General features: G+C 44.1%; 1 protein-coding gene across 4 annotated transcripts in view; it reads left to right on the plus strand.

The window, feature by feature from the left end:
* Positions 1-23505, plus strand: part of CHFR (checkpoint with forkhead and ring finger domains) — a 101666-nt gene that overhangs the window by 72161 nt on the left and 6000 nt on the right. For all 4 annotated transcript variants that reach the window (XM_073559022.1, XM_073559023.1, XM_073559024.1 and 1 more), the window contains 3 exons: positions 2814-2901; positions 6623-6730; positions 9886-9958. In XM_073559022.1, the coding sequence (XP_073415123.1) occupies positions 2814-2901; positions 6623-6730; positions 9886-9958 (269 nt within the window). The remainder of the gene's footprint in view (positions 1-2813; positions 2902-6622; positions 6731-9885; positions 9959-23505) is intronic.

Genomic DNA, 23505 nt, shown 5'->3' on the forward strand with positions numbered 1-23505 from the left:
CGTTCCCACCGCTGGCACTCATCCCGGCGGAGCTCAGAAAAATCCGCGAGGGCCGTGCAAAGGTGATTATGGTTGCCCCATACTGGCTGAGAAGATGCTGGTTTCTCCCACTGGGGGCCATGGCAGTGGAAAGCCCAATCGAGCTCCCTCTGAAGAAAGATGTCATCCACCAAGGCCCGATCCGCCACCCGTATCCAGGCTGGATCATGAAAGGAACATCCTGAAGGCAAAAGGCTTATCAGATCAGGTCATATCTACGCTACTGGCCAGCAGGAAACCGGTCACTTCCTTAATATACCTAAAGATATGAAAGAGGTTCTGTCTGGAGGGTGGCAGGTCCGACTTCTTGGCAAGTACCCCTGACCTCCCTAGCATCCTAAACTTCCTGCAGTCGGGGTTTAATAAAGGCCTTATGCCCAGCACTTTAAAGGTCCAGATTTCGGCCCTGAGCTCCTTCTTTGAAGGCAGCTTCACCAGCGATTGGCACCAGCGACACACGGGTAACAAGCGACGCACGTCGCTTAGGCCTCTTTCACACATCCGTTTGTCTCAATCAGTCAAAATCCGCCGTTTTGCAATCCGACATTTATCTTGGCGGATCTGTGTTTTTTTTTTTTTTTTGTTTTTTGTTTTTTTTTCCCCCCCATTGACTTGCATTATCGGCGGATCTTGTCGGATGGTCATCTGTTGGATCCTTTTTTTTTTTTTTTTTTTTTTACGGATCCGCCAAAATTTTGGCGTCCGCTGACATGTCAGGACGGACAATGAAACGTTTTTTAGGCTGGCCGGATCCGTATTTGTCACTGTGCATGCCCGGAAGAATTGGCAAAAAGAAATCTCTATCCCTTTCTCTCTCTCCCTCCTCCGGGCACGGGTTCCTTTAAATTTTTGCCTTCCCCGGATCCGTCAAAGCAACGGTCCGGTAGCACACGTTCCTTTGAAAACGGTTGCGGATCCGTGTCCCGCCATTTTCGCGGATTGCAGCTGATGTAAAAAACGTTTGTGTGAAACAGGCCTTAGTTACCCACTGTGTACCTTAGTTACCAGCGCGCTGGTGCAGGGAGCTGGTAACCAAGGTACACATCGGGTTTCTAAGTGGCGCGCGGCAAAACTTGTGACTCAGCAGCGATCTTGCTAGCGAGATCACTGTGTGTGACGGGGGCTTTATATGCTATTTATTTGCTGCTATCTGAATTTAGAACCAGTGGATATAGCAAAAATACTGCGTAAACTGTGTTGCCATTTATTCCAGCTTCCCTGTAAGAAGCGTTTATTGCAATGTGATAATTGGTAAATGTCTAAGGGTATTTGCAGTGAAGAGAAAACAGCTGCACTCTGGGAAGTTTTGATTTTCAATGCAAAAATTTTTTTTATTGAAGATACCACAGGGGAATAGTGCGTTGAGGTAACGTTTCGACCCTATGTCGGGTCTTTCTCAAACCTGCAGCTGTTTTCTCTTCACTGGATGGTCGACCGTCTGGACTAAGTTCCAGGTTCAGCTTGCACCTACCTCATATCCACAGAGTGCACGCCTTGTCTGTATCACTAAGGGTATGTGCACACGGTGCGGATTCTGCTGCGGTTCCGCAGCGTTTCTGCAGCTGCGGGTCCGCAGCAGATTCTGCTGCGTTGTACAGTACCTTATTTCCTATGGAAATTAAACGCTGTGCACATGCTACGGATTTTTCCGCGCGGTTTTGCTGCGGTTTACAATCCGCAGCATGTCAATTGTTTGGTGCAGAAACGCTGCAGTTTTACACCTCATCCATTATGAGGTATAAAACCGCAGATAAACCACAGGATTTACCTGCGGTTTTCTCTCCAAAATTCGCACACCAAAAAAAACTATGTGTGCACATAGCCTTATATTTGCTAATACTTTGAGGGGAAAATAATGACCTAATCTGATAAACACTTTAAAAAATGCCGCTGCCTGGGTAGGGTGGAAAATTAAATTTCAGCCTTAAACGGGTACTTGAGTCTGCAAGAACAGGCGCTCCTTGTACTGTTAATTTTGGCTCATGGAGGAGTGTCCTGAGCAAGGGATTTCCCTTTATGATGTCTATACGCACTACCATAGGGACACGGGTTGTTTTCATAAACAAGGCCTTTTAGAAAGCATGGCAAATACAAGTCCAACCACTAGAGGGTGCTATGTCCTCACTATCTACAGAACACTTGCCGCAATGGCGAAAACAACAGTTTATGTAGCGCCTTGTTTGTTAGGAAACTTCCCCTTCTAAATCTTTGGCCTCTTCCCACAGCTCCCCGGCATTTTTTTTTGTACAAGGCATTATGTAAAGTGTTACTACTTTGGTTCATTGGCCGAGCTGCTAGCAGTTCTAAATGTCATGGGTAGACTTGCGTTATATACTTTACAGTAGGTAATTGAGCCCTGCATGGGTTAGCGGATAATCAAATAGGATCCCGTTACAGGTTAGTAGGAAAACTCATGCAATTTAATTTTTTTTTTTTTTTTTTTTTTTTTTAAAGGAGCAATGAGTCTGAAATCTTTAGCTGCAAATGTTTCAGTGTGTGACAATCAGGATCTAATCTTAATGCCATAATTGTAGTTGAGAAGGATTTTTTTTCCTGGTGTACCTCTCCCATCCTTTTATTCCATGTTTAACAATTATGTAATCATGTTAACTTCAAAGGATGCAAAAACCCCACATGTATTGCACTTATGGCCCAGGTCTGCATAGTAAAAGGCCTAAACAGCTATGATTAAAAATCCTCATTTGGATTACAGTATGTTTCTGTATTGCAATGTCAGTGCTGCTAACACGTCTGTATGGACTTTATCTCCCTAGAATTACCTGGCATCCAGGGGTTTAACGTGGAAAGACTTACTGCATGAAAGTCTTGCAGCCGTTCAGCGAGGTGTTTTTATGCTTCCTGGTAAGTAGACAGCAGATAATTTCATTTTATAATAGTTCATAGATAAAATATATGATTTTCCCTGTAAATCCATGATTTACCGTTGGTATGATAAAGACACTTCAGATCAGTCAAAATAATACTGCCTTTAATTGCAATGCTCATTATGCCCACTAGAGAGCGATATTGCTGTCCTTGAATCTGTAATTCTGTATTTTTTGTCTTCTTTACTTCTGCTTTACTAATAACTATTGCGAGAATGCCTTTCCATACTTGAGTATGGTAGACCCTTTGATGGCGTTGTCCATCACTTGTTCATCAACACTAAACAATCTATTTCTAAACTTGCTGTTTTATATTCTTCTAAGTAAAGTGAATTCTTCACTGAATATGAAATTAAATCTTTTTTTTTTGTGTGTGTGTTTTTATTTGTTTTTCACCTCTCCATTGCGCAGATGATATTGATCAAAGTATTTGCCATTGACGGGGTCGGACTGGGACTCGGATTCAGCCCTGGCATTTGAGCACACAAATGCCCACTTACTATGAAGAAAATGTGATCTATGTTCGTCAATTTTTGTGCATTGTTCGAGATGTATATCACATTTACAGAATGCAAACTGCTGTGAAGCCATAATAACACAATGTGAAGTTTAAAGGGAACATTTCAGGTCAGATAACAATTTACCTGCAGATATAGGGTTAATCTGCAGGTTAAAAGCATTAGATAGGTGTCCAGCTACTGTACTGAAAGTGCAGCACCAGCTTTCAGCCATGCAGGGGTGCCTGGAGCAATTACAGTCACCGCTAACAGCAGTGAGAGCAGCAGCTGTAAGCAGGGCACTTTGACTGAGAGATGACTGTGCACTGAAGCACAGCGAGCGGTCAGTCAAGGAATTAACTTAGTGGGCAGGGGTCAGCCTTACCCTCGAAAGTGACCTTTCTATCGCTTGCAGGACTGGTCTCTGCTTTCTCCGTTCCCTCCTTACAATGTGCATTAACAGTGTGCTCTCTTTTCAGCTAGTCACTTCTCATTGGAGCCGGTGAGGATGTGCACTGTCACTGTGCACTGAGAAGAATATTGCATGGTGACGAAATCCTACTGAGCATACATCGGAATTGACAACCTAAGCATGCTCAGTGTAGCAGGGACTAGCCAAGCCCTTCAAATGGACATAACTGATGACTATGACACTTTGTTTCAGAGCGAGGATAGAGACCGCTTCACTCATCTCTGCCTCCTGATGATGAGTTATTTTAGTATCCCAGCATGCAATGGGGATTCTCAAACAGATCATCATTAAAAAGGAAATAAGCAAAAAAAAAAATTACTAAAGCTTGACTGTATTGCACTCTTTTTCTACATTTTCATTAGCATCTTTTTGTTGCTTAGAGATTGATGTAAAATTAAAGGGGTTGTCCACTACTCGGGCAATCCCATCTCAATCACTATTTTTTTTATTCCTCCCAGTAAAACAATAACAATTATACTCCCCTTTGATGCCGGCGCAGTTCTTGGCGATCCCTGTGGCAATTTGGCAGCTTCTTCACTCTCCCCTCCTTTAGGGGTATTGATTTCCCTCGACTAATCCACCCTCTTGTTGTGTCAGCACAACCCTGTGGGTGACATGATTTTCAAAAGCAACATTACCACCAACTCTTTGTAAACTTTGCGGCTGTCCGGATCCGAAGTCAATGCTGCATCCCTGTCAGTGCGCCAAAGGAGTCTAGGTACATACACTCTACTTCATTGCACATTCCCAGAGAAGTAGAAAAACGTCTGCATGGGCAAAATTGCAAAGACTCAATGGTGATGCTGGTTTGGGGGGTAGCAGTCAGGTTCCCTTTAATGTGTGTTAGGGATTTTGTGAGCAGGACTCTGTGGCACAGATTCACATACTGTCAGAAGGAACAGCATTGCCCTCTTCACATCTTATCACTATCTTCAGTTTGTAAATGTCATTTACACAAGGCACAAGATTTAACCCTTTCTCCAACTAGCTAAAAACACAGTTCTCTAAATCTGCTGGAGGCAGACAACAAAAAGGTTAAATCCGCTTAAAAAAAAAAAAAGAGCATGGACTGCATCTCCAAAAAATCATACATTGATCTAGTGCCAGTAGGCAAATATATATAACTGAAAATGAGGTTCTAAGTTTAACATACTGATCCGACTGTGTGAAGCCCACTGCCATGTCATGGTGAACTTCTTAGTGGGTTCCTGTCGCCTTAAAGGGAATCTGTCACCCCATTTTTCGACTATGAGCTGTCGGCACCGACATTAGGGGCTTATGTACAGCATTCTGTATTGCTGTAGAGAAGCCCCCAATGTAACCTGAAAGAGAAGAAAAAGGAGTTATATTATACTCACCAGGGGGGCGATCCGCTCTTGGTCCGATGGGTGTTGCGGTCTGGCGCCTCCCATCTTCTAACGGTGACGTCCTCTTCTTTGCTGCCTGTCGTGGCGCAGGCGCACTGCTCTGCCCTGTTGAGGGCAGAGCAGAATACTGCAGTGCGCAGTGAATAACACTCAGGTCTGAACCTGTTCTAAGCTATGGTGGAGACGTGTTCTTCTTTTCCTTTCTGACACTGACCAATCATAAGCAAGCAGCAACATACTGGGAAAAGAAGTACATGGTCCCAGTGTAATCTGTCTGGTAATGCCCACTTGGACTTATTTTTTTTGTATTTATTTTAACTGTTCAGTTGCCAAATACTTGGATCACTTATGTGTCTCTGCAGTTGAGAGGCAAAATAAACAAGATTAAATTAATGTCCAGTTCAACGTGTTCAATTTGGTGAAAGGTCCCTTAAATGAGCTGGCCTCTTTATCTTGCTGGTGTGGTTTTCTTTAAAAACTGAGCAGGACTTCTATGTATACATTGTCAACTGGTGGAGGAGCATGTGACCAGACCTGTCCATCAGCCTCCTCCAGTTGTAAGCCACCTCACATGGGAAAGCTGCTTTTCTGTTAGAGGAGGCTGATGGACTTGTCTGGTTACATTTCTCCTCCACCAGCCGACATTAGAAGGACAGAAGTTCTGGTCGGTTTGTATGGAAAGATGCCGAACCTTTAAAGGGAACCAGTTTTGTCGTCATTTTTGTTGAGGTCACCTTATTCAGCGCCTGTCCTACATTCTACAAATGCTTATATAACCCCCTGTATACCTCTCAAAAAGCTTTTACGTTCTCTCGCACTGTATGGAAATCGAGTCGGTCCATTCTGATGGGTGTGGTTTCAGGCCTCTCTATCCCTCCCCCCAGCTACTCGTGTCTTCCTTCTTTAATTGATGTGTCATCCACATAGCCGGGTGAAATCTCGCGCCTGCGCACTGTTTTGATCTACCTCAGTCGCATGCGCATTTATGTTTTCGGCACTGTTCACAGTGAGGCAAAGCATAGAGCACATGTGAGCTGCGATTTCTGTGTGCAGGCACAAGATTTCGCCCAGCAATGTGGATGATGTGAGGTGTCATCCACGTCTGTTAAAGGAGGATGGCGAGCAGCAGCCAGGGGTAGGGATGGACAGACCCGATACCACACCCATCGGACCGGACTACCATACAGCATGGGAGAACTTTAAAAGATTTTTGGGGGCTATATAAGCATTCAAGGAATACAGCACCGGTGTTAAATGAGGTGATGACTTTAGTTAATATATGACAAAACTGTTGACTTGTTCCCTTTAAAGTTATTGGTGTTCTGGTTTCCTTTAATTCTTTCATTTATTTATCTTTTTCAGATTACAGGATCAACGGTAATACTGTGCTTTGCTACTTCTGTGGCCTGCGTAACTTTCGAGATCTCTCCTATCAATACAGACAAAACATCCCACTTTCTGAGTTACCAGGTACCTTCAGTTTTTGGCTTCTACTATAGCTTTGTATTACAAATTTTAGCTCACTAGTCATATTAGGGCTGATTGAATTGTTATCTTGAGGATTCAAGCAATGATTACATCCTGTTCTTTCTCCCAGTCTTCTCAAACAACATTTTGCTCCCAAATCATGGCTATCTACCACCGGTTTTCATAAATGTGCAGGCAGCAGATGCAATGTCTACACCTATGCCTTAAATAAAACCAAGATTTTTTTTTTCTTTTCCTGTTTTTTCACATATTACATCCTTTATTAATTGTGATACACAGTGTGTCGTATATTGCATGTGCTGCCTGTCATGTAAGGTTCAATATATTGGGTGTACAACCCGAAAAATAAAGAAAAGGATAGCGGAGCACCTGTGCAATACGCAAAATAAAAATGCATCTTATTCTGGTGCCTCTAAATATTTTGTTACTATCCACAAGGGAGATGTTTCTCATTTTGCAATTTATGGGTTTGAAAAAATTTATAACCCAATCCGAGGCGGAAACAAACAAAAATTATTACTAAGCACACGTGAAGCCTATTGGATATTAAAGCTTGATACTAAATATCCCAAAGGCATGAATTCACAAAACTATTTGTTTTATATTTACTGATTTTTGTTTGATATTCGTGGATCACTCTTGTACTTTTCAGTGTTTTCACTTTGTTATACCTTGTGCATATACAATATACCGTAATTATCTATGTATCACTGATTGGTTCTTCGTTTCTATTTGAAGTCTTGTCGCCGTGTTTTATTACATCCTATGAATAACGGTGCGTGTATCGCGTCAGGTGTTTTCTAATGTTTTTTAACCATGGCTTGAGATGCCATAATAAAATTTTGAGATATTACTTCACGGTTTGGCGTGCCGGTCTTTTCCCCTTTTTTTTCCCTTTTAACTACGGTTTCCTCTGTGGAACAACTGGGAAATTGATGTCCGGAGTTAGGCCTTATTTGCAGTAGAGATCTTTTGTCAGTTTATGTAATCAGTATTTATCAGCTAAAGACTAGGAATGGAAATCTATAATGGAAAGATGCACACCAGATCTGTGTTTTGAAGCCACTCCTGGTTTTGGGTAACAAATAATGTTGGAATACTGTCTAAATATATTAATGTGTGAATAAGGTTTAATAGTGAAGCTGCGCAGCTGGCCTGTGCACATTCTCCCGTACACAAGGATGTGCAAGTAACCTTAAAGCCCTGTCACACACAGCGAGATCGCTGATTTTGTGACGCCACAGCGATCTCGCCAGCGACCTCGCTGTGTGTGACATGTATCAGCGACCGGCCCCCCGCTGGGTATCGCTGATCGCGCTCGAACATCCTGGGCCATTTTTTTTTGATCATTGGTCTCCCGCTGGCGCATCAGCGAGAGACCAGCGATCAGCGACGCTGGGAGCTGGTATCCAGGGTAAACAGTGGGTAACTAAGCGCCGCGCGGCTCTTAGTTACTCGCTGTTTACCTTGGATACCAGCTTGCTCGCTGGTCCTGATCGCTGATGGGTCTGTCTATGTGACAGCTCACCAGCGATACCATCCACGTCGGATCGTTGGTGGGATCGCTGGGACATTGATGCATGTAACGGGGACTTTAGTCTACTAGATCTTTGAGAAGCCTGACCCTTCTCCGTGTTCACGCCTAGCCTAATCTATTCTGCTCCTTGACACGTGTCATTGTAAAAAGCTAATTCGGGTTATCCACTTTACCTTAGTCTGTTTTTCATGTGTTGTCATATCCATGGTTTTCACAGATGGAATATATAATTATTACAGTCCATGATGTTTTTTACTTTAGGCCTCATTCAACATCTGTTTTTCACATATGGGTTCTATCTGTGCTATTCACATACAGAACATTTACCCGTTAGTCTATGTGGCTGTCCAAAACATGTCTGGGACAAAAAAAATGGAAATGGGTCCATTTTTTTTTTTTTTTGGTATGGGTCAAAGATTAGAAATCCTAAATAGAAGTCTGTGGATCTGTCAGCGTACAGGTGGCATCAGTGTGCTGCCTGAGATTGTTTGTTTTTATCACACTTTGGATGCGTTCACAGAAGTGTTTAAAAAAAAAAACGTTCAGTTTTATCTGGAAAAGTGGGATGATTTTTGTTTCACACTTGTCATCCGTGTGCAGTCCATGTTTTATTTATTTATTTTTTTTAACAGCACGGTCATTAGTCATTTACAGGGCCATTTACAGTTTCCTATGTTGCAGAACTGCAATGTATTGTTAAAGATCGGATGCTATACTGTGGCTCCGTATGGCATCCGATGTTTAATTATATATTTATACACACCCATAGACTTGAATAGTCTCGCCCAACACACAGAAGAAAATTAGTGCATGCTGCGACTTTTTATTTTTCCACACACCCATACGGTCAGTGTAAAAAAAAAAAAAAAAATTCTCTCCTATTCACTGCCTGAATGAATAATGGTCCGAGTGCTGTCTGTTTTCTTTCCCACAAGCAGCACTGGACAAAAATACGGTTGCGTGAACGAGCCCCAATTAGTAGGTTTTTTAGTTTTTTGGCAGCATATGGAGATAACATTGTTGAAACAAAGATGGTAAATACTAACCAAACACTGAGGAAACTGTTTAATTTTTTTTTTTTCACGTGAAAAAGAAACGGGTTAGGCCTGTTTCACACTTCCGTTTTTGTGTCCGCCAAACGGATCCGTTTCCGTTTTTTTGACGGAAACGGATGCAAACGGATCCGTTTTTTAAAACCCGGATCCGTTTTTTTGACGGACCCGCGGTAACCGCTATGGGACAAAAAAACGGATCCTGCAAAAAAATGGCGGATCCGTTTTTTAACGGAAACCAACGGATTTTGACGGATTTGAAAAAACGGAAGTGTGAAACAGGCCTTACCTGAATGAGGCCTTATGGTGTGGCCGAAAGTCCTCCTAAACACAGCGATCGCCTCACGATATTGATGCTAAACTGTGCGACCACAGACTTATCAGTCCACATATTCTAGTCTATAGGCAGATGAATTTATTTTCCTCCCCTAGATAGCGCCATTACTTCCACAGCGCTTTACAGTTGATAGTTTAAGAAGTTGATGACTCTATATTGGAGCGGCTCTGCAGATATTGTATTAATGAAAAATACTTTGTGTTCCTTTCAGTGGCAGTGACATCGAGACCAAATTGTTACTGGGGAAGAAACTGCAGAACTCAGGTTAAAGCACACCATGCCATGTGAGTATTGCAGTCAGATCATAGGAAATGTGGCATGACTCCAGGATCCGGTCATGTCAGTGGTAAATTGGTTACATGAAAGGATAACAAAACTATCAAACATCAAAAGGCAAATTTACATAATTTATACAATGCGATTTTCTGGATTTTATTTTTGATATTCTATCTCTCAATGTTAAAATTAACCTACCCTTAACCCCTTCATGACCGAGGTATATTCGGTTTTGCGTTTTTGTTTTTTGCTCCCCTTCTTCGCAGAGCCATAACTTTTTTTTTATTTTTCCGTCAATATGGCCGCTTGAGGGCTTGTTTTTTGCAGGACAAGTTGTACTTTTGAACAACAAAATTGGTTTTAGCATGTCTTGTACTAGAAAATGGGAAAAAAAATTCCAAGTGTGGTGAAATTGCAAAAAAAAAGTGTTTGTTTTTTTTTTGTTTTTTTTTCTAGCTTCACTAAATGCGAAAACTGACGTGCCATTATAATTCTACATGTCCTTACGAGTTCATAGACACCAAACATGTCTAGGTTCTTTTTTTATCTAAGTGGTGAAAAAAAATTCCAAACTTTGTTTAAAAAAAAAAATTGCGCCATTTTCCGATACTCGTAGCGTCTCCATTTTTCGTTATCTCGGGTTGGGTGAGGGCTTATTTTTTGCGTGCCGAACTGATGTCTTTGATACGATTTTGGTACAGATACGATCTTTTGATCGCCCGTTATTTCATTTTAATGCAATGTCGCGGCGACTGAAAAAAGATAATTCTGGTGTTTTGACTTTTTTCTCTCGCTTTTTTTTTGTTATTGAACGGGCGATTCTGAATGCAACAATACCAAATATGTGTGTCTGATTTTTTTTTTTTTGAATGGGGCGAAAGGGGGGTGATTTGAACTTTTTATTTTCTTTTATATTTTTAAAAACTTTTTTTTTTTTTTTTTCACTTTTGGCATGCTTCAATAGCCTCCATGGGAGACAAGAAGCTGCCATAACCTGATCGGCTCTGCTACATAGACCCTATGAGCAAGCTGGCAGTGAAAACCATAGATGTCTCCAGGAGACCTCTCGTTGTCATGACAACCCATGAGGGTCACTGGTGCGCGGATTTCCGGCACGATTGCCGGAAACGCATGTTAAATGTCAGCATTTGACTGCGTAATTTAACTGGTTAATAGCCGCAGGTGGATCGTGATTCCATCGGCTATTCCGGGCGCATGTCAACTATCCAAAACAGCTGACATGCCCCGGGAAAAATGTGCGCTCACCACCGGAGCCCACATCAAAAGGAGGAGGGGTGTCCGACATCGGCGTACTATTACGCCCCATGTCAAAAAGGGGTTAAAATTATAGACTGTTCATTTCTTTGTCAGTGGGCAAACTTACAAAATCACCAAGGGATCAAATACTTATTTCCCCCACTGTATTATGTACAGGCTCTGTTCACTTTGGCATCATAACTTTAGTTTGTTTGTTTGGGTTTTTTTTTGGTTCGGTAAAGTATAACACCAGTGCGATCGTTATTGGTGAGGTTGTTTTTGCAGAAAATATAGAAGCGTGTTTTGTTTTTTGTTTTTTTTAGAATTGTTTGGCCTTTATTATGACAACTAGCTGAAGAGCCCGGCGCTGCCCGGGCATAGTAACTAACCGTGGATAGTTAAAACAAATTATAATTATCCTCCATCCCATAGTCCCGTGCCCATATACCCATCATACATATTTGCCATCCCATAGTCGAGTGCCCATATACCCATCGCACATCCTTCATCTCATAGTCCCATGCCCATATACCCATCATACATATCCTCCATCCCATAGTCAAGTGCCTATATACCCATCACACATCCTCCATCCCATAGTCCCATGCCCATATACCCATCATACATATCTGCCATCCCATGGTCCCGTGCCCATATACCCGTCATACATATCCTCGTCATACATATCCTCCATCCCATAGTCCCGTGCCCATATACCCATCATACGTATTCTCCATCCCATAGTCCTGTGCCCATATACCCATCACACATCCTCCATCCCATAGTCAACCATTATGACATCATAATGAGCGGCGGGGCTTGCAACCTATGATGACATCAGCATCGCCATGGCAACCATTATGACATCATAATGAGCGGCGGGGCTTGACACACACACACTTTTTCCCCATTATGTAGATAGGGGCTAAATTGTTTGGTGAATTGGAACGCACGGAGTTAAAATTTCGCCTCACAACATAGCCTAGGACACTCTCGGGGTCCAGATGTGTGACTGTGCCAAATTTTGTGGCTGTAGCTGCGACAGTGCGGATGCCAATCCTGGACATACACACATACATACACACACTTGAGCTTTATATATTAGATGTATAGTTTTTTAGCTGTTTAAGTCTGATGCTGGCAAATTGAATTTTTCTTTATTTTTAAATTGTGCGAAAGCAATGTTGTGCAACTACTGATTTGAGCCAAATGTGGCTTTGAAGCCTGCCTATACGCGGCTTCTCTGCTCTTGGTACATTAGATCACTATTGTACACACAGCAACGGGTATGTCGTAGCGTTACACATGCTTAAAACCAGTGTGGCCTTTACTGCTAGCACATTCAATTTTTTTTTCCAAGAACAAATAAAGCCCTACTTAAATTATACCTTTCTGTCAAACTGCTCATTAGATAACTTTTTTTAGTGGCACCTCTTTCCTAAATGTGTGCTGTAGGCATATATAGTGCATGTATGAAGAAAGGAAAGGATCCTATACCCCTAGTGGAGGCCGTACAGGGGCAGAGATTAACGATGGTCAAATCTTCTTTCTTTGTCAGTTTTTTTTTTTTAAATAAATTATAAAATCTTGCGGCTCAAAAGATGTTTGGTGTTGGGTCTACCTGTGCCTGAAATTGAAGAGAAGAGTGGACTGATTGGTACCTAGGAGAATATTCGATATTAGAGGAACAAAATTATCATGTGATTTAGAAAGGACCATATCTATTCTTGAAAGAGACCTATATGTTGAGGATGCACATGAATAGACTCTTAGATTCAGCCCTACTTCATTAATCAGGCATCCAAGGGCCAAACCCCATCCCTGACCTATGGAGTAGATCAATAGAATCCTTGGATAAATGCATTTCTTGCAATCCTATAATAGCATGGCTAATTCTCATTTATGTAGAAAGATTTCCTGTCTCGTGATGTTACCTTTAAGATTACAAACATTCCAAGACTCAAATTTTATTCTTGGACCCATTTTTTAAAAAATCAAAAGAACTTTCAAAATATTCCCCACCTTAGCGTATTGCTGAGCTATTTCCACTCCCATCGCTCAAAATAAACGTGTGTGTGTGTGTACCATTGAAAGCATTCCCCAACCTCACACCCCCAATTTTACCCATCTCCCTCCTAACCAGCTTAAACGAACCCTTTCAAGTAAAACTTCTTTAACAACTGCTGACTACTCTGGAGCAGAGCATGCTCCCATATCATAAGATTAAATATAAAAAATGGCATTAAAGGGTTCAATTTAATCAATAGATCTTGTAATAATAATAATAAGTTCCACAATTGGATGTGTTTGCAAGTAAAATGTTCCTTTGCTGAGATAATCTTATAAATGTGCCCCTGCTGTGTACTGTGTAATGTGTAATGTCTGTGTCTGACCATACAGGAACATGGTCTGATCATAACACAGTTCCTGGGCAGGGGTGGAAGGAAAAGAGAGAAAACAGACATTACAGTACAATATCGCAAATAGTTCTTTGAGGCAAAATATTGTTTAAAAACCAGAAGCAAAATGCTTAACCTCACAGAAAGATTCAGCCACGATCGAATGCTGTCCTGTCTGTATTACTATGTTTTGCTTCCTCCCCTGCCCAGGAGCTGTGGTGTGATCAGATCATGTTTCTGCATGGTCAGACACAGCCATTACACATAAATGTGACCCTGCTATGTTGCTAAGATTATCTCAGCACAGGAACATTTTACTTAAACACATCCAATAGTGGAACTTATTATTATTCCAAGCTCTATTGATTTAAATAAACGTTTGTGTGTGCAAAAACCCTTTAAAGTACATTCACATAACTAAATGGTATTTCCTCCATGTGCAATCAATCTTAAAGGGAATCTGTCATCCATTTTTTTTGCCTATCAGCTGCAGCCACCGGCATCAGGGGCTTATCTACAGCATTCTATAATGCTGTAGATAAGCCCCTGATGTAACCTGAACGAGAAGAAAAAAAGAGTTAAGCCCCCGTCAAACATAGCGATCTCGCTAGCGAGATCGCAGCTGAGTCACAAGTTTTGTGACCCAACAGCGATCTCACCAGCGAGATCGCTGTGTGTGACACTTACCAGCAACCGGCCCCCCTGCCGGTTATCACTGATCGTCCTGAAGTGGCCAGGATATTTTTTGGATCGCTGGTCTCCCGCTGGCCAGCACGCATCGGGTTTCTAAGTGCCGCGCGCCGCTTAGAAACCCGATGTATACCTTGGTTACCAGCTCCCTGCACTGGTAACTAAGGTACACAGTGGGCAACTAAGCGACGTGCGTCGCTTGTTACCGTCTTGTCGCTGGTGCTGATCGCTGGTGAAGCTGCCTGTTTGGCAGCTCACCAGCCAACATGTAGCGACACACCAGCGATCCTGATAAGGTCATATTGTTGTCAGGATTGCTGGTGCGTCGCTATGTGTGACGGGGCCCTCAGATTATACTCGCCCAAGGGTGTTCCGGGTCCGGAAGGAGTCGCGGTCCGGCCCCTCCCATCTTGCAGAGATGACGTCCTCTTCATTCCTGACAGGCGCCGGAAGAGGTCCTGCGCACTGCAGGACTCTGCTCTGCTCTGCCCTCAACAGGGCAGAGCAATGCGCCGGAGCCGCGATGAGAAGAAAAGAGGACATCATCGCTGCAAGATGGGAGGCGCCGGATCGGACCCCGACTCCCTCCGGACCCGAACCAGACCCGGAACGCTCCTGGGTGAGTATAATATAAATCTTTTTTCTTATCTTTCAGGTAACATCGGGGGCTTATCTACAGCATGCTGTAGATAAGCCCCTGATGCCAGTGGCCGCAGCTGATTGTCATCAATTTTTTTTTTTTGCCTATTCCGGCACCTGCGCTGCGACAGCCAGGAATGAAGAGGACGTCATCGCTGCAAGATGGGCGGCGCCGGACCGCGACTTCCTCTGGAACCGGAAAGCCCCTGGGTGAGTATAATCTAGCTCTTTTTTTCTTCTCTTTCAGGTTACATCGGGGGCTTATGTACAGCATTACAGAATGCTGTAGATAAGCCCCTGATGCTGGTGGCCGCAGCTGATAGGCAAAAAAATTCCCTTTAAGCTTTCTTAAACAAGGAGACACAGAACTACAGTACAATAGTCCCCAGTAAATGTAGGCTCCCCCCACCGGAAACTTTAAATGTTACAATGTTTTCCATCCATGGATTCCTTTCCGCATTGACCCTTCCGGCTCCCTTCTCCTGCTGGATCTGACGCTCATGAATGTCCAGCCATCGCAGAGCATCCTTTGATGTTTAAATGAATGTCCTAATATCTAGTGCCAACACGTTTAATTTGGGAGGATAAAACATAAAGTACTGAACTACTAGTGAGCTTAATTTCCTTTTGATGCCCATAAATATAGCTCTCTTCTGCTGGACAGACGCTGAAAAATTAGACCACCTGCCCACAAAGCCTGATATCTTGCATCTCCCAAGCCTTTCTTAAGATAATGTCTCGGTCCTTATAATGTAGTATTTTAATCAAGACTGGCTGAGAAGGTCTTCCTACTGGTCCCTATGTGGTAAGGACCCTGTGTTTGCTTTCCACCTCAAATAGGTGAGCAAGAACTTATTTGGCAAAGGTGTCATGGAGCCATTTTCAAAAAAGACATCTGGATCCCCTCCTTCCACTTTCTCCAGGACTCCCACCAATGTTAATGTTGTTAGGTCTCTGTCAGTTTTATAGATCCTTAGCTCTGGCCAACAACTCTACCCACCGCTAGTGTGTGATTTTTGACATCTCTATGAACAGGATCACATGCTTCTTGCTGTTCTTACCCAGCCCTCAGTGGCCGTGATATGTTCCGTTCCTCTCTGAACATCCAGTTGGATTATGGAGATAGTTTGAATGCAGCCTACTTGGCCTGTTAGAGTTGAGTTGCACTTATTTACTGCATTTAGAACATACAACAGAGAAGGCAAATTATTAGGTGGTGTATTGATGTTGGCATGCTTTGTGTCTCCCCCTTCTGAAGGACCTCCCATCTCGGATTACCCCTTTGAAGAAAAAGCCATTTTAGTCTCCATCCTCATCAGTTTCCACTGCAAGAGCAAAATAAGGGGATCCAGTTTGGGATTCGTTTGGGGTCCCCTGGATTTTCCCTGTTGACCTTAGAAGACTAGTTTTATACCTAGTCCTGCTTGCATTGAGATGTGGTTGTATCCAGTCTAAGCAATTCATCTGCCAACTAAATAGCTATGTCTTTGTGTTAGCCTGGTTCAATGTCCTTGACCACAGTTTAACTCATGAATTATTATTATTGATGGGTGATAAGAAAAGATGGATTTTTGGTTCTTACCGTAAAATCTCTTTCTTGGAGCCTTCATTGGGGACACAGATTACCATGGGACGTTCCAAAGCAGTCCCAAGGGCGGGAACAGCAATAAGGAATAGGAGGCTGACACTATGCAAAAAACAAGAAAATTGACTCCTCCCCGGCAGTATACACCCACCGACAGATACCAAGTACCTCAGTTGGTGAGAAAGCAGTAGGAGAAGCCAAGGAACTATAAACATATTTACCAACCCAACAAGGGACTCAAGGACCCAACACGGTACAATTTAGACAGGGAGGGTGCTGTGTCACCCAATGAAGGCTCCAAGAAAAAGATTTTACGGTAAGAACCAAAAATCCATCTTTCTTTATCACCTTATTGGGGGACACAGATTACCATGGGACGTTCCAAAGCAGTCCCAAGGGCGGGAACAGCAATAAGGAACGAAAGAACAGGAAGGGCTTAGGTCGGCCGATGCGCCACCGCCGCCTGCAGGACCTTCCTACCAACGACTGCATCAGACGAAGCCTGGGTATGAACCCTGTAGAACCTCGCAAACGTATGCAAGAACGACCAGGTCGCGGCCCTGCAAATTTGCAGAGCCGAAGCCTGGTGTCGAACGACCCACGAAGCTGCCACCGCCCGGGAGGAGTGAGTTCTCACTCCCGGAGGCGGCCGTTGTTCCTGAAGACGGTATGCTTCCAGAATAGTAGAACGAATCCAGCGAGCGATCGTGGATTTGGATGCCGGAAGCCCTTTCCGGTGACCGGAGATGACCAGCAATGAATGGGATTGACGAAGTGAAGCAGTCCTAGCGAGATAAACACGCAAGGCTCTAACAACGTCCAGTTTGTGGAGTGACTTCTCAAGAGGGTGAGAAGGAACAGGACAAAATGATGGAAGAACAATATCCTCGTTGATGTGGAAGGATACCACCTTTGGAAGAAAGGAAGGAACGGGCCTGAGGACGACTTTATCCTGATGGAGTACCAGCTAAGGAGAACGACATGACAGGGCCGCTAATTCAGAAACTCTTCTGATGGATGTTATGGCAATCAGAAAGGTTACCTTCCATGAAAGAAAAGACAAAGGAATGTCCTGGATGGGCTCAAACGGCGCTTTTTTTTTTTTTTTGGAGAGAGCTAGGAACGAGATTGAGATCCCACGGTTCTATCGGTGAATGATGAGGAGGAGGCACATGAGCGACTCCTTGGAGAAATGTCTTAACCTGCGGTAAAGAAGCGAGCTTCCTTTGAAAAAGGATAAACAAAGCGGAAACCTGGCCCTTGAGGGTACTGAGAGACAGACTCGAATCTAAGCCAGGCTGGAGAAACCCAGTATGGACAGAATGGAAAAGGACATTGGAAAGGCTCTTATCGTCGCACCAACGGAAAAAGGCCTTCCAATGCGGGAAGAGGATGGTTTCCTGGCTTTGACCATCATCTGAAACATCTGGTTGGAAGAAAACCTGATTCTCTTAAGGTTGCGGCCTCAATGGCCATGCCATTAAATTCAGAAACCGAGAAGTCTCGTGGTAAAGGGGGCCTTGCGAAAGAAGATCTGGACGGTCTGAAAGCCTCCAGGGGACGTCTGCGAGCATGTTCACCAGTTCCGCATACCAAGGCCTTCTTGGCCAGTGTGGAGCCACAAGAAACAATGGCACGCCTTCCGATTTTATCTTCTTGACAACTCTTGGGATCAAGGCAAGAGGTGGAAACAGATAAGGGAGTTGGACCTGGGACCACGGAATAACTAGGGCGTCGCAAGCGACTGCTAGAGGGTCCCTGGACCTGGCTACGAAACGCGGAACCTTGTGGTTCATCCGAGATGCCATGCGGTCGACATCCGGATAACCCCAGCGCTGGAATATCTGATCGAAGACTGTGGAATGGAGAGACCATTCGCCTGACGCTAGGCTTTGGCGACTCAAAGTCGGCTGCCCCTCCCGTAGAAGTAATCTGCGACTGGTGGGGGTTCCGGAGAGGACGGAGGGGACTGACTCACTGCGTTTTTTTGAAAAATGGCTAATGGACACCTTTGGTAAAGATGTTTTGTCCCCATTCTTTACTATTGAGAGAGCACACAGGGTCCCTACGCGTGCCTCCCCGCCGGGAGCACCCCCGCGTCCCATCTTACTCAAGCTCCTAAACTTTAAAGTTAGAGATGCTATCCTGCGCAGATCCAGAGATATTAAGGAACTTGCTATTAATGGGAGGAAAGTCTCCATTTTCCCTGATTTTTCCCTGGAGGTGCAGCGTAAAAGGGCACAATTTATTGAGATTAAAAAACGCCTACGTGACTTACAGGTGACATATTCCATGATGTACCCTGCTAGACTGCGGATTGATGTGAATGGAGAAACGCACTTTTTTCATACGGCGGGAATGGCGCTGTCCTGGCTGGATATTAATGAGAGGTCCATGAGGAGGAAGAATACTTGAAGTTCTCCCTTTTTTCGCCACCAAGTGTTGTTACTCCTTTTTGTCTAGGACGCTATGCTGGTATAATTACTACTGTTCATTCCATTTCGGATTCAGGGCGGGAGCTGACCGGATTGCTGTGGACACTCGTTACAGTGACAAGCTGTGGACCCTTCTCCCTGCATGGACTCTGGGCGAGTTTTCTAGCCCTGATTCTCTCTATTTGAGAGAAATGTGCAAGTTACACTTGTGTTTGGGGGTAGGGGCGCTGTACACTGGTGTGCAGTGCTCCCTCTCCCTCCTTTGTTTTTTTCGTTTGTTGTTGTATTTCCTAATTGTTCTGTGGGATGTGATGTGCGTCGGCCGTGTCACCCAATTCATTGTACCGAGGGATGGTGGAGATTGCCTCTCTCCCTCGGGAGTGGAGTATGCTCCAATTTCTCATTTTTTAGTCTGCTCTTATGGCGATATCACTTAATATTGTAGCGTGGAATGTTAGGGGGCTCGGGGATGCAAATAAGAGATGTGCTATATTTACTAATATGCAGAAATTTCTCCCGGCTATCCTGTGTATGTCTGAGACCCACATGGTGAAAGATAATATTCATTGGCTAAGAAAGGGATGGGTTTCACATGAATAGCATTCCACGTACTCGACCCATGCGCGGGGTGTCAGTGTGCTGGTGCACAGGTCCATCCCCTTCTCATGTACTAAATCAGTGGTTGACCCTGGGGGCAGATTTGTATGTTTGCTTTGCACGTTATACGGTATACAATTTATTTTGGTTGCCATGTACATCCCCCCGCCCTATTCAGTCGAACCAGTAAAAAGAATCTTGTCTATTTTGGGTTCCTTTCCCCCTGCGCCGACTCTTCTAATAGGAGATTTTAATACATATTTGCATCCCTATTTGGATAAGTTGCATTCGGGAAACATATCAGAAGATGCAGCCTCAACCTCATTTGCTAGAACGTTAGTGGAGCTGGGTATGGTAGATCTTTGGCGTGTCCGAAACCCCACAGCCAGACAGTTTTCCTGCTACTCTAGCTCCCACCACGCTATGTCACGGATAGACCTGGCCATTGGGAATACACTCATGACCCCATATGTACGAGGGGTGGCCTACCTGCCTAGAAGTGTATCTGATCACTCGCCGCTACATGTCACACTTTCATGGGGACACCCCCTCACCCTGTCTAGACCTATCTGGAAGCTTAATCCCTTCTGGATCCAGCTTATAGGGGGATCTTTGCATGATGCCATTCTAGAATATTTTCAACTTAATGAGTACTCTGCATCATCACACATAGTCTGGGATTCCATGAAAGCCTATGTCAGGGGCTCATATATTAGAGAAATATGCACACGGAAAATCCAAAATAGACGCTACACCCGGGGCCTGATCCAGGAGGTGTCTGTTGCGGAGGCTGCGGTCATACTCAACCCGACAGAGGAAACTAAAAAAGCTTTGGAGAAGGCACAGGGGTCGCTCAGGGAAAACCTCATGTCGGCGGCAGCAAATAAACGTTATTTCCTCAAACAAAAATATTTTATAGAGGGGGAGGGAGTAGGACATTTATTAGCCACGGTCATTAGAGCACAGGACGGATCTTCATATATCAATAGGCTAAAAACGGACTCGGGTGGTCTTGTCACGGACAGTGCGGACATAGTGAGTGAGATAAGGAGGTATTATATGCGACTATACACATCAGATTGCAGTCTCACGGAGAATGAGATTGAGCAGTACCTGGATGCTCTCTCTCTCCCTGCATTGGCTGATAGCGATAGGGATTCATTGGATCGGGACATCCTGTTGGAGGAGGCGCTTGGTCAGATGCAAAATGAAAAGGCTCCAGGAATGGATGGCCTGCCTGGCGAGTTTTACAAAACCTATGCACCCTTACTGCTACCTAAGCTACTTAAGGTATTTGAAGAGGCTGAAAGGCAGAGGGGCCTCCCGCCATCTATGAGGGAAGCTTTGATAGTTTTAATATTAAAGCCCAGAAAGGATCCAGAGGTTCCGGATTCATATCGCCCAATTTCCCTACTATCAACAGATGTTAAATTATTTGCCAAGGTACTCGCCAATAGGATGTCCCGAGTTATCTCATCTGTTATACAGAAGGATCAGATGGGATTTATCCCAGGCAGAGCCACATCTATGAACCTTAGGAAACTATACTTGGGGATTCAACATAGTTCTGGGGAGTTGGGGGGGAAGAGCAATTTTGTCCTTAGACGCCGCTAAGGCGTTCGATAGTCTGGAGTGGGGTTTTTTGTGGGCGGTACTTCGGAAAATGGGCTTTGGACACAGATTTATAAATTGGGTGAGGCTGTTGTATGGCTCGCCGGTGGCGAAGGTTGGGGCTAATGGCAGGGTCTCTGAGTCTTTTCCTGTTGGGAGAGGTACTAGACAGGGGTGCCCGCTCTCGCCCTTGCTATTTGCTACTGCGGTGGAGCCATTGGCAGTTGCAATTCGGAAGTCCAGAGAAATAATGGGATTCAGGTGTGGAACTGTGGAGTTGAGGATATCATTGTACGCGGATGATTTACTTCTATATTTAGATAAGGTACATTCCTCGATTTTGCCGGCAATGGAGGTCATTCGAGAATTTGGGCTGAGGTCTGGTCTTCGGATTAATTGGTCCAAATCAGCTTTAATGCCGATAGACCCTCTCCCGGCGGATTTCTCAGGTTTACAGATACCGCTCCCTGTAGTTCGGAAGTTTAAGTATCTGGGTATAACTGTTAGTCCTGCCCCGAAGGATTTTCGGGCTCTGAATCTGGAGCCCCTGTTGCAGCGATTTAGAGCAAAAGTACATACTTGGTGTCGCCTGCCGTTGTCGAATATTGGTAGATCTAACTTAATCAAAATGGTAATGATGCCACAATTATTATATTTGATACATAATTCTCCGGTGTGGATCTGTAGGGACTTTTTTGCAAAAATAAATACATTATTCCTGGAATTAATTTGGAAGAAAAAACAGGCTAGGATTCGCTTGGAGATACTGCAGCGAGGGAAGGAGGAGGGAGGATTGGCGGTGCCAAACCCATTCATATACTTTATAGCCTCCCAGATGCAACATCTTAAGGGTTGGGGTAGAGACGGGGCGCGTGACAATGGTGGTGATATTGTGAGGGAAGGATCGGTATGGAAATATCCAGGGTGCCGGTTGGAGGTGGGAAGACGGCAGATAAATGGGGCACGATACCCCACGTTGGCTATGATTTTCAAGGTGTGGGATAGGGGTAAGTCTCTTTTGAAGATAAATGGGCCTACGGAATTGTGGCGAAATCCGGATTTGCAAGAGATCAAAAAGCTGGTGGGGTTCGGAAGATGGGAAGATAAAGGGATTTATCTGGTGTCACAAATTTTGCAAAATAATACTCTTAAGAGTTTTGAACAATTGAGAACAGAATTTCACCTCCCACATGTCTTCTTTTATCAGTACTTACAGCTAAGACATGCATTGGAAAAACAGAGAAGGACAAATCCGGTGATAGTGACACATAACCAAACACTACATATGCTACTTGCATCTGAGTCTTCTAGGGCACTTATCTCTGAATTATATAAAAGATTATTTCCTGCCCATCTGGAGACATATCCACTGACTGCTGCTAAGAATAAGTGGGAACGGGACGTTGGCCCCCTGACGGAGGACCAGTGGTCCGATATTCTAGAACAGGTCCCTAAAATGGCGGTTTCTGAGTGCCAGCGGCTTTCGCAAATATATCTCATTCATAGGGTATATAAAACACCCAGCTTATTATTTAAAATGGGACTTAGGCCCAATACACAATGTGTTAGGTGTGGGCAGGATGACACCCACTTGATGCATGTTATGTGGGAGTGCGGGCACATTGGGGATTTCTGGAGGCAGACCCTGGGACTCGTAGCCCAAGTATACCATATCACAATACGACCGTCACCTCGTCTATGTTTGTTGAATTTGACCCGGACTCTGCAGTGGCCCTGGGAATAGCACGTATCCTATATCAGGCAAGAAAGATACTTGCATATCATTGGTTGGATCCTATGCCACCAACATCGTCAGAGCTTAAAAATAAACTAAATAATGTCATCAGATTGGAAAGGGGGGCTTATTTAAAAAGAAATGCAATAAGAAAGTTTTACAAAATTTGGCAGCCATGGATGGAGTCACCGTGTCTCCCCTCGGGCGCACTGGTACGGGATGCGATGTTGGACCAGTTGCTGTTGTGCTTGCGATGAGGGGATGCTTGGGGGGTGAAAATAAAGTCTAGTGCCCTTTGTGGCGAAGTAGATTTTGAGTGGCGCGGTGGGAGGGGGCTGGGGTGGATTGGACCTGATATCCGTGGGGGGCGGCGAAATATGATGCGGAGTGGCGCGGCTGGCGGGGATGGTTTTCCCGCTGAAATGAGGCACTGATGTATAATTTTGATTTTTGTTTATTTGTGGAGCCATGTTGTTTATAGGCTCAGTTTTATGCAAATATCTGTGTTTTGAGATTTTCTTCTTTTTATTTCTTACACAGGAAGAGTTTTACCCTTTAAATAATATCTGCTCTCAATGTAATTTTTACTAGCTATATAAGATGTCAT

Source organism: Dendrobates tinctorius, unplaced genomic scaffold (genome assembly GCF_039654945.1).
Source record: "Dendrobates tinctorius isolate UK_male_01 unplaced genomic scaffold, ASM3965494v1 ptg000265l, whole genome shotgun sequence".
NCBI classification, from domain to species: domain Eukaryota; kingdom Metazoa; phylum Chordata; class Amphibia; order Anura; family Dendrobatidae; genus Dendrobates; species Dendrobates tinctorius.